Source organism: Scatophagus argus, chromosome 8, assembly GCF_020382885.2.
Source record: "Scatophagus argus isolate fScaArg1 chromosome 8, fScaArg1.pri, whole genome shotgun sequence".
Classification (NCBI taxonomy): Eukaryota; Metazoa; Chordata; class Actinopteri; family Scatophagidae; genus Scatophagus; species Scatophagus argus.
This window is the reverse complement of record NC_058500.1, coordinates 15,965,186-15,977,590: the sequence shown is the minus strand read 5'-3', so window position 1 is coordinate 15,977,590 and position 12,405 is coordinate 15,965,186. Positions and strand designations below refer to the sequence as shown.

Here is a 12,405-nt window from a genome sequence, read left to right as displayed (position 1 = left end):
AGGAAAGTGTGCCACCAGCTGGACATCTTGTTATTATTGCAGGCTACTACATACAAGTCAAACAATTCGGCAAACATACTTCTACATAAAGAATTTACCTACAAAAATGTGATTACTCTGATTTGTTTATTAAAGAAGGTTTCACACAAACTTCACATATAACCTTAACATTCTCCATTTATTTTGAATACTCACTTGAAAAACTTTTAGTGCAAATCATACAGAAGAACTGTTCAGAGATTGATAAGATGATTTTAAATTATTAATAAATATACATGACTCAATTTACACTTCAAAATGCTACAAGCACTTTTCACAGTTAAATAACAGTCTCCCAAACGGCCCTGTACATCCAACACATTTCAGTCCGTCTCCATGAAGGAACTATTACCAGGGAGGGTTAAAAAAAACAAAGTAAAATAGAAGTGCTGTTACTCTCTCTCTCAGACACTTTAATTTAATCATAATGAAATAACTACCCTGTAAATCACTGGATCATCACACTAGTAGCTTATAAAAAAAAAATAATCAAACAGATCATGGGTCACTATGGGGTTTGAGCAAAAATTACCCCACAATCTTACAGTTGCAAACTTGCAATGCTTTATGCATGTTGGAATTTGCTGTACACACTTCACACAACAAACTGTTATACAACAACTGTTATACAGATTAAAAGCACTGATGAAGTGCTTGTATGCTACAGATGACAAAGACCTTAACAGATTGTACCTAAATGACAATTTCTAGTCATCGAATGAGAAAATAAACAACACGCAAAATCATACTTCTGACAAGCATTTTGTGAAACAGGCACAAAGTAAAGCCTACAAGCAAAGTGGACTGTGAGTATTTGAGGATTTCAGAGGAAATTAAGTGTGGCCGAGCACTGGAACTGGCTCAGTCATTGCGGTTTTGAATTGAAGTTTTATTATTGTAAAAGTGGCAATGATGCTTCCAAGATGTCCAGAGTATGACATAGCACTTCTGTTTGGGATTGCAGTGCAAATACATCAAACTGCAGTGTTTCCCAGAAGTTGAAATTTATTTGTGGAGGCCTGTGAGATTATACTGCTCAGCGAATCCCTTTGAAACAAATGCAATTTTTAAGTAATCTGTACTTTCAAGTGCAGATCCACGTAGAACACTGAAGAGACAAACAAATTAATTTATTTGGGGGGGACAACCAAAATAATTTCCATATATGGGAACTCAACTTCCTCACCACCTTCATGCCACATTTAGTCATATTATATACATTTGATGGCACATAAAGAGTATTATTCTCAAAACCTTCATACATATACAAAGCTGCTGAGCAATCCAGATTATGTACAATTTTGATTTGCAAAGATTGAAGCATTAAATTTACCAATATGACGTTCACTGACTTCTCTAGATGTGATCAACAGTGCCGTTATTTTAAAATTTGAAAGTTACACTACTATACAGTGTGTTAGTTTTCTATGATTCTGCAGTCTTGCACTTCAAAGCAATTATTATGTGTCTTCCATGTAACTAAACTGGTTATTGTCAATGAGAGCAACATCAGATTCAGTGTTTAAGGCCTAACTGCATCAACACAATCCATTTGAAGTTAATGTAGCCACCGTACTGGCTCACAGCATGCAGTAAGAATTTAGAGCAAAAGGCCACAGACAACAGATAAGGAAAAGTGCAAATGCATGCTGAAAATGATTGCCACCTGCCATCCTCTCTACATCACCCACCAAGAATGAAATGAGAGCAGCTTCCAAGCTCAATTCCTCCCACTTCCTTTCCAATTTGTGACACGTAGCAGTCAGATTAACTTCAAAGTGCAAATCCAAGCCGCTGACAGAAAGTTTACGAAACGCAAGAGAAACTTACAAAACTCTAAGTTACTACAAAAGCATTCAAATACTCAGTTGAACACATCCACTCACTGCAGTATCCTTCGCTGACTGTTTTATCTGTCTTCAGTCCAGTCATTAGTTGTTCTGTATGATGCAATCTGTAAGGGCATGTGGTTTACAGTGTGATTAGCAGTCACCTCCCTTTAGTATCAATTTGATGTCTTCCACACAGCAAGATCCTGAAAATGAAAGAACATCTTTTGAGAAAGACACAGACGTGAGGTTATTTCAGATCATCTGGTTGTTGGGTTTTTGTTTTTAATCTGCATTACTTGCTTATACTGAACAAATGAGGATTTACTGTGAAATTACGAAATTGCATCATTCGATTATTATTAGCGTTTCACAAATACATTTAATCTATTATAAATACCTGATGATCTGCAGTGAGCTGCTGAGATGACCTCAAGCTGTAGGACTCTGCTCAGCGTTGCTGGAAATGGTTCCGGTTGGTTCTTCTCGGTTCTGGATGGGAGGCAGCTCATCCTTCTGTGGTGCAGTGTGTTGTGGTTTGACTATGGTGATTTTAATGGGGATTCCTTTGACGCTATGCTGAACTCTGCTATACTGACGCATAGAGGGGTTGAAAGTGCGAACAATGGGAAGTTCATTCAGAGTTGATGCCTCTTGTTTTGGCTGCATGCTCTCTTTTATAATTATTTTACTTCTTTTGTTTGAAAAGACAGTTTGCACTGGTCGGATGGCAGGCCTCTTTGCAGGGCCAGAAGTCTGGAGTCTCGTTTTGTGCTGAGGTGAGGCTTGTCGTTTCTCTTCCAACCCTCTATGCAAGTGTCCATCATTTTCCTTTGTCACAGAGATTCCTCCTTCTTTCCGTTTCTTCACCTCTTTAGGTTTCTTGGGGCAGACTGCCATGTGTTTGGTTCTGCTGCGACGCATTGTGAACTCCCTGCTACAGTGTGGGCAGACAAAAATGTCCTGCTGCTCATCCACCTGTGCAGAAGATAATTTATTTGATGAAGGGACTGCCTTGTTCCTTTGTGGCATGACCCTTTGAACCAACTTTTTCTTCCTTCTGTTCAGTACCTTGAACTTCCCCTTTACTTGTGAGTCTTGGTTAAGTTTAGACCTGTTTGCCTGACTGGATCTGTTTGATGTGTTTAATCCATTAGTAGAGTTAGTGGTAGACAGAACTCCATTTTGAGTTTTTGCAAAGTGGCGTAGTGGGATGGGATTTTTTTTGGGTGTGTATCGCCTTTTATCACTGGCATTTGCACAAGCCAGGATATGCTTATGTAGCTCTGGCATGTTATCAAAGCTTTTTCCACACTTGGTGCACCGAATAGCTGTGCTAAAGGTTTGTGGGATGTTGTGGGTGGTGAAGTTTGTGGCTGAAGCCAATGAGCCCGCCGGTGATCTGTTATGGTAAGGAAATGGAGGTGGCTTAAAACTGGGGTAATGCTGGTTAATGCCAAGACGAACATCAGGCCCTTTTATTTTTCCTCCATCTGAGGCCATGATTTTTATTGTTGTGAATAGTTCTTCAGCAGCCACATCTACTTCACCTTCCTCCTTTTTCACCAGTTTCTTGGTTTCCTCCGGAGCATCGGGCACCGAAGACTCCATGTTGACTTTTGCTGAGTTGTTGTAGTTCTGAGGTCTTAGTTTTCCCTTTTCTTCTTCAGTGTACGTACACTGCTGGCCGGGATGTAATTCTTCCTGATGCTGTTTGAGATTGCAAAGGTAGACAAATTCTTTTGTACATGCACTGCAAACGTACGTCTTTCCGACACCATGAAGGTTGGATCGATGGTCAAGCAAATCAGAGGGTTTGCCAAAAAGCAGCACGCAGAACTCACATTTGTAGGGCCATTCATCGGCATGGTCACTGACATGGTCACCCAATTCTTTCATTGAATGGAAAAGCTTTTCACACACGTTGCAGATGAAATTCTTGGTGAACGTCTGTGGTTGTGTCTCACTTGGTGCGTTGTTCGAGGATTCATCCTCTTCAGCTTTCACAGATGAGGGTGAGGTTTTAGATAAGATTTCAGGTGTGGAAACAGTACTGTCAGCAGCTTCATCCGTTTTCATGGTTGGTGGTTCTGCATCAACAGCAAGTTCTGGGTCAGAACTTGATTCATCCACAGCAGCACAATCTGATATCACTGAGGTGGTGGTGGATAGAGTTACTGATTCTGCTATGGATGACACAAGAACAGTGGGGTCAACAGTTTGAGGGTTGGGCACTGATACAATCTGTTCCTGTTCTATATGATTAACAACCACCTGTGAAGTTGCTGGAGGCTCAGCAATGCTTTCCTGTAAGGTAATCGCAGGGGGGACTACACTTCCCGGGGCTTCAAGAGCTATTGTGCACTCTATCAACACAGTGTTGCTGGTGATATTGTAAGAATTGATGAGGGAATCATTTAAAGTTACAGTGGGCGTGAATGGCAGTTCAGACACAGGGGTAGACTCAACCATAGGTGGGTTGAGAGCTATTTGATCAGTGAGAAACACGTGGCCAGGTAGATTTAGAGTCGGGTCAAGAGGCTGAGAGAGAGTGACGAGGTTTGCAGAATTTGTAGTGGCTAATGCAGGAGTTAAATCACACTCTGAAGTATTTAATGCATTTTCTGTGCAGATTACCAAGGGCTCAGGAGATATATTTGGCGCTAATACCTGGATTGGTTGACTTGAAGGGTTAGAAATAGGTGGGGGAGCCAAAACTGTGATTAATGAAGGAGTAGTAGGGAGCATGGTATGTGAGGCTGGGGAAGCAAAAGCTATAGTGCATGGTGAAGTTCTCTGCAAGGCAACAGGGGTAAGGGAGGCGGGTGATGGAGTCAGAGAGGTGGGGGGTAGGGCAAGTCCATAAACAAGTCCTTCTGCAACAGGCTCCACTGGGGTCATCATATCTGGACCCGTAACTATGGTGAAGTCTGTGATTACAGAGGTCTCAGGATTGCCAAGGCTGACATTTTGCTCTCCAATATTCATCAAGTCCTTCTCCACTATGCATGTGTTAGGTTTTCCTTCTTTCAAAACTGCCTGTGAAACTAAATTTAATGCCAGTTCAGATTCACCAAGGGTCTTTTTTTGCAAACTCAAATCGAGCACAGCATCAGCTAAAGCTACATCTTCATTTCTTTTGACTGTATTAGAGAGATCCAGTGGTTGCTGGTTGCAGGAATTACCGCCAGTCATGGGGGGCCAGCTTTCTGTCAAAACAGGTTTCACTGCTGGATCAGCGACAGATGGAGTTGTGTCATCCTTCTCATTTGTTGCTTCATGCACCAGTGAGGAACTATGTTGGATTTCCACCTGTCCTGTACTTACAGCATCACACTCCGGAGTGTCTAGCAGTGTTTCCTCATTAAATGCTGGGTTGTGCAGTGGCGAGCTTGGTGGAGATCCAGTCCTTCTTTTAAACCTGCCCGTTCCAGCAGGCAGGACAGATAGAGAGACAGGCGAACAAGGCTTCTGACCATCTGTGATGAGGGCAAGTGTAGGTTTTAGGCCATCCTGCTTCTCCAGGAGCTGTTTAAGCTTAGGAGACAGAAACACTGTTCTTTCCTTCTGCACAATGGTAGACTCTGTATTCTGAGGAAGCAGATTCTCTATCAAGGAAGTTACAAGTGATGATGAAGATGAGGACACAACCACCTCAGACTCCAGCTCAGTTTTAATTTGTGGTAAAAGAGGTGGTGTTGCTGTTCTTCTCTTAGCCAGCGGCTGACCAGGTATCTCTTTGCCTGGAACTGAATCTGTATTCAAAACCTGGCCGATTTGTGTCGGGTCTAGAATCAAGGAATCCAGTCTGACCAAAGCTGAAGACCCAGAATGAATGTCAGCTGCTTCACAGCCACTGACTGTACTCGTTGACACAATCTTTCCATCTATGTAAAAGCTGAGATTCTCTGAAATATTGCTTGAGACATCTAGCATGTATTGTTCTGTGTGTTCTCCTTCATTTTCCAGAACAGCTGCAGGTGCTCTTCTGTCACCAAGCTCTGTTTTGGCTTGAGATGTTTCATCTGCTGTCCTCTGAAGATGTTCCTCCTGGGGCAGCTGGGTTTTTGCTGCACGTGTGAGTTGCAGTTGCTGCTCGTGGATCCTGCGCTCATGCCGTCGCTTGTTGGTATGAGTAGTGAATATCTTTTCACAGTACTTGCAAGCATGATGGCCATCTAATACATCCTGTTTGTCTGGTTGAGCAGTGTGGTCTCCAGTTGACAAAATGGAAGCATTAGAGCCAGCAGGGGATGACGTATGAAGCTGCCCAACGGAGTCCTCAGAATCCAGAGACTTCGCCTTCTCATGCTGCAGCTGACTCAGATTTGAATCAAAAGAAATGTTGCTCTTATTAATTTTGTGTGCCTGTGTCTCACTGTTTGCCAAAACGTGGATGTGCATGTGTCGTTCCAAGCCTTGTTTGCTGGTAAAATGTCTCTCACAGTGCTGGCAGGGAAAAGAGTTCCAGTCTCTCTCAGTATCGTCACTGGGAAGTTTATGAAGATCTGGGTACCGTGAGTTAATCATGTCTGGCACCATGTCAGGTTCCTCTTGAGAAATGTCCTCATCTTCACCCTCTTCCATATCCTCATTTTCTCCAAATTCAGAGATGTACAAGTGAGGGGAGTCGTCCATTTTCTGTGCAGGTTGTAACCAGTTCTCTGAAGAAAGCTTCTCAAACAGGACTTACCACAATCATACCTATTGGAAAGATAATGATATTGTCCTTTAACAAACAAATACATCATATATGTAAATCAACATATTACAAATATTTGTTTGCACTTCAAGTTAGCATTGTTAAAGTCTGTTATATCAAATTAGGATGAAAAGCAAGTTGCAATACATTCATTTAATTAGTAACACTAGTATTATTATAAGTTTATTATGATTAGTATTACTACTACTATTTTTTACATGACAGACAAAAAATTGACACAAGCTAATGCAACTCTCAACAGACATAAAGAAGTATATGGCAATAGTATTATAGTACTACATTAAGAGTTGGTGATAACAATGATATTGTGTAATTCCTATATATCATAACACAATGTTGTGCCTTTCATATTTTTTTTTTTGTTTTGAATTATTGCCTCAGCCCTCAGCATAACTGTGAGCAGCCCATTCCTCGTCTACACATTATGATTGACAAAAATTCAACAAGGAAGACCCGCCATTTCCTAAGCATAAAAAAGACAAAACTGTAGGTCGAAGTTTAAGCAATAAGCAGATCTTACCATTTTAACAGTCAGTGCAGGATACAAGGCATGTTTGTTTGAACACACAGGCTTTTCTTTCTGCTGAAGGATGAAAGAAAGAAAAGCTCAAAGGCCACATATAAAACCAACTTCAGTTCCATAATACAGAATGACACTTACACTACTGAATCATAAGAAGCACAGACCGATCAGAGTGAACAGCTGTGGTGTGGGAGTAGCACAGCCAGTGTGCTTTATCTCTTCAGTCATTTGAGTACTGAGTAAGCCTGGGGTAATGCCTTTTAACTTATGCTGATGTCCCTAGTGCATATCAAGGTTGCACTACGAACCAACAAAGACAGAATAAGTTAAGAGTGAGTACAGTCACAAAAATCTGTCCCTATGATAAACAACTACCTTAGGTACCCTGGTATGGCTGAATTACACCACATGTTACATTCATTGCAGGCCACCGCCACACACACCTCAAACATTATCATACCCTGTATGATAACTACCTTTCAGATGTTATTTTCTGTAATTGCTATGGAAACCTTACATTTTGACATCAATCAACTGCCTGGTGGGACAAAATGGCAGGTCATCATGTGAGCTCGCAGATTTGTCGCGCTCTTCCACCTGCTCCTCACTACTGCATGGGCACTCACAGCAGCAAAATCTGTTGTTCTCAACTGCTACTTCCATTTCCAGTTACAGTTTGTTAGTTATGCGCAGATGTTTTTGTTTCTGTTCATCCCGTATAATAATTTCAGTACAAGCGGTTTTTCAGACACTTGTACACAAGAGATCAAATGTAAACAAAGATCTCTTGGCTCTTGTTTATAACGTAATCTTTCAGTTATTTTAATACAATCATTTGAAGAGTCTCTGTGGCACAAATAAAACGGAGTAAGTCGCGATATAAAATTAGCAGAAGCAAATAGTGTACCAACACCATTCAACGGCCTACATTCTGAATTATCTGAGCCGGTCTCGAAATATTAAACTTATATTTTCATCCATCTGCGTTGTAACAACCTTATTTGACACTTATCACACGTCAAATATTTTTATCACAAGAATACTTATGCATTTCATATCGTCATTACAGCTCGGATTAGCTTTTAGGGTGCGTTCACACGCATCTGCTTCACCTGGTGTGATGACGCTCCGCCGTCCTTGCACCATTGCTAGTTGGTCACACAACACGTCGTCACTTTACTGTTTTGCTACAGAGGCAACTAGCTCATCCACTGAAAGGTCAACTAGCCTAGCTAACATAAACCTACTACTGCCTTCCAAACACAAGGAAGCCAAATACAAATTAAATCCTTATAGCCGTCAAGGTTCTGAGAAAGTGAAAGAATTCTGGTTTTATCGCCATTAAAGCGTTAATAACATACTGCTAGCTGCTCTCCTAGCTCACGATCGCTGCCTGTATCAGGATAAAATGTTCGACACGACTCTAACGACCACTGTCTTTTACACAAAACTGCACGTTAAAGTTATCGTACCTACTTCTGCTGGTAGTCAAACCGTACAACGGTTTGAAATATTCCTCTTGTGCAGGCTTTGGACAGTTATGTGTTGTCTTCCTTGCACCAACAAGACTCTGGCGCTCTGATTGGTCAGATTATGTTAATATCAAATTTGGACCAATCAGAAACCAGTTTGTTAAAGCGCAGGAAAAAAAAAACATCACAGCAAAAGGCAGCTGTCATCTCTGACCAAAATGAGAACATTAGAGCATTTTGTCAGCATGTATAAATTGTTTCATTAAAATGCACAGATATTAGGCTGCAGGAGATAGGTGATATCTAGATATTACAGATATTCATGCTCTCTCCATCTAAATAGATTTTAATCCGTTTTGATTTTCTAAAATTGTTAGGAAAAAACGAAATCTGTCTAAACTGTGGACCGGATAGTTTTACCTGTAGTCTACATGGTGACAATGTTTGTTTTTCATTTGAAATGCTTGAACTTCGTATAAACACTTCCGTATCTCGTATTTTATTTCTGGACAAACTCTGTCTTTGCAGTATATTGATTTGACCTGTAGAGGGCGGAATATAATAAGGAGAGGATTAAAAATAATAATAATTAAAAGAAGTTGGTAATAATTTCAGAATATTTCTGGGATATTTGCATGGCAGCAATAGTTTAACTTATCCTAACTTATAATATTAATTTTTTTACTATTATCAGTTTTACTGCAGTAGTAGCCTTGAGGTTGTTTTAAACATAGAGAACCAGATGAATGCAATAATGTCAACATGACTGCAAAACACCTAAAAGACAATTCTGATTTATTTTGATCTACACATATTCATAGACTTTGTGCTTAAATCATCTTACAAACATTCATTTCAATTGCTATTTTATTGGCAATTTTAATTCTACTGTTATGGCCAGGCCACATGTTAATATTCTGAATCCCCATTGTTATGTTTGTTTTACAGCTGTTGGGAAAACAGAAGCCAAACTGAGCTGACAAGATGAAGATTTATGATGTGCTCTAGTATGTGCTTTCTTTCCCCCTGACCAGCTCTCTGTGTTCCCCAACAATTGACAATTGAATCACAAGGCACAAGCTCATATAAAGCTCAAACCTACGCTGATAGAAAACGATCCCCTTGGTTTCTCATGTTTATTATTTCCACCCCCAGAATCATACCAACATAAAAGATATTATGTGACAGGACCTGTAGGAGTCACTTGACCCCACATGTATATATGTGACACTGTGCAGCACATGGGTGGGTGGATGTTTTTGTGGCATAGGCATGGTATGTCTGCTGAGTGGTGTTGCACTATCAAACTACATGCCAATCTTTTGCATCCTACAATGAACGATCAGAAACAACAGGCCTCTCCACTCAGGCTCTTCTCCTGCTCTCCCAAACTTTTCAGTGTAGTTGCTGCAAGTCCTGTGCAATGAACTGGCTTAACTCTTGAGGAACAAAATGTATGAGACAGCTTAGGACTCTCATGCTTAGTTAATGTAGTGTCACGTTGACCATGATCATGTTTATTTATAGATCATCACTGCGAGTCACTCTGGACATGCCCAAGGCTCCAGCACGTCTTTCACAGTTGATGGCAATTGCAGCTGTGGAATTATGATGAGTCGTCTACCGTTGGGTCTGCTGGTCAGACGCATACGTCAAATCATTGTATAAGCAGGTGCTGACCGTCTGGAAGCCGTGTCACACACATGGCTAAGTCATTCAGTGGGAATGAGTTTTGCTCGAACTGAAAGCAATTCAATACATATATATCCTTATCAGAAACTGTACTTTGTTGCATCATGGTTGGATATAGTTAGAACATCTTTGACATGAGACCTGACACTTCTGGGATAGAACGTGGGATGTCTGGTATATACATTTATATTATTTATGGGTTTATTTTCCCCTTGTCTCTCCTACCTTTCACATTTTTTTTCCTGTGTGTGTGTGTGAGGTTATACCTGCAGGTATATGTACTTATGCACACTATAGTAGTGTTGTACCTTCGATCCAAGTTGGATGTTTAGCACTTGTGGTCTCCAGTGTTTCTGCAAATGAAAGCATGATAAAAATGGAATGGGTGTAAACGACAACCAAAAAAAATACACGTAATGCAAAAAGGCCGTCAGCTGAAACACACTAAAAGCTCTAAAAGTTATTGATATTGTTGAAATCACTTTAAGGGCAAACAGGAAACTGAGTGATTGTGAGAAAAAAATGAAAGGCTGCCCCAGATTATGTGCATGGCAGCATATCCTGTGGCAGTGGGCGCCAGTGTGTGCCATTGACTTTGTCTACAATGTCTACAAAGACAGAAAGGGAGGGAGAGGTAGTCCACAACATGTCAGTGTATCAGGAGGTTCAGTAAGCAGGGCTGGGGTATGAAACAATGAGGGCGCAGCACAGACAAAGCCTTGCCTGTGATCAGACAACATGTCATGTCACTGGGACGAAATAAAGTTTTATTGCTTCATATCATAGGATGCCAGATCTGCAGAGAAGAGTGTGTAAATGTGACCCCACTTTGCAATACAAATACAAACTGTCTGGTACAAAAATCACATGATACTTTATGCTTAGTGTGCACAACTGTAGCCCCCTGTCCTGTTTATTTATGTACTCACAGTACACATGCACACACACACATACCACACCCATACTAATAATTCCCTAAAGCCCACTAAAGCCACATGCGCCTCTCAGAATCACTGCCCTTTCTCATTTCTGCACACACACATTCCAAGATGCACCCTGACCCCTATAAAGTAACACACCACGTGCAGATACTGTACACACACACACATACAAACACACACACACCAAAGTTTAGCTGGTTGCAATCAACTCTTCTTCCCTTTCACTGTCTTTGACTTCTCTGCTGCCACACAACAACACAAGCAAATTCAGTATTTCTTTGCATCATCCATCCTATCTGACCACGCACAAACACAAACACAAACCGTCTATGCCTGTCTCACAACCTGCTCCCCTCCCACCACCCCTGCTCCACCCTCTCCATCGAACCAGCTGTCTGCAGCACTCAATCGGCTGACACCTTCCTCATGACATCACAAACCCCTGCGCTCTGCAGGCTTGACATGTGGCGTTCCTCGCACGCAAACAGACCCACACACTGACACAAAGTTCCAGCCACCGTAGGATGGCATTCATTCATTATGAGTGACATAATGACACACATGGAGAGAAAAGTGCTGCTTGTTAACACTAGTGTCCTGTCTGTCATACAGTACAGTGTAAACATACTCTAAATACTCGTACTTCCTTTGTATATGTAACAATAGTCAAACCAACAAATCACTTCCTGTAGATGTAAATAAAACATCAAATTAAAACCTTTTCTCTTCAACACCACATAACATGTTTCAGATAGTGCTTTTATAAACGCACTGAACTGAGGGCATTTGACGTTCACAAACGTCTTTGCACAATCAGAGATACGCAGATCTGTTGAACTGGTGAGCCTAGACTGCCTATAGGTGTAAATGGGTCTGCCTATGTGAGCACTGCTCACCCGGTCTGAGCTGTGATGTGTGCAGACTTGGAGATGATAAGTGAATGTGGGAATGGATGGATGTTTTCAAACATTTATGTAGGAGGGATTTATTTACATAATATTCCAATGAGGTGTTGATTGACATCTGCTTTATTTTCATGAACCAAACATACTAAACATTAACCCTCAGTGGAACCCACAGTCAGTTGTTTTGGCTTTGTCCTTTAATTACTCAATTTCATCAAGAGGAAATTCTGTGTTACAAATTGAATGGATGCTATGCAGACATGGCATGTTTAGGAAATATA

The 12,405-nt window shown here is 41.0% G+C and overlaps 1 protein-coding gene across 10 annotated transcripts; it reads right to left on the bottom strand.

Annotated features, from left to right (window-relative positions):
- Positions 1-112: 112 nt before the first annotated feature.
- On the bottom strand, positions 113-8,701 carry prdm2a (PR domain containing 2, with ZNF domain a). Of its 10 annotated transcripts, none has more exons than XM_046396868.1 (5): positions 8,227-8,688; positions 7,591-7,652; positions 7,112-7,174; positions 2,269-6,572; positions 113-2,074 (listed from the first exon to the last, which is right to left on the bottom strand). In XM_046396868.1, the coding sequence occupies exon 4, from the start codon at positions 6,504-6,506 to the stop codon at positions 2,301-2,303; it is 4,206 nt and encodes a 1,401-aa protein (XP_046252824.1). In that variant the 5' UTR covers positions 6,507-6,572; positions 7,112-7,174; positions 7,591-7,652; positions 8,227-8,688; the 3' UTR covers positions 113-2,074; positions 2,269-2,300. The 10 variants fall into 10 exon arrangements, with proteins under 10 accessions (XP_046252824.1, XP_046252828.1, XP_046252823.1 ...); XM_046396872.1 differs by having other exon boundaries at positions 8,591-8,661; XM_046396867.1 differs by lacking the exon at positions 7,591-7,652 and having other exon boundaries at positions 8,591-8,701.
- Between the last annotated feature and the right edge of the window lie 3,704 nt (positions 8,702-12,405).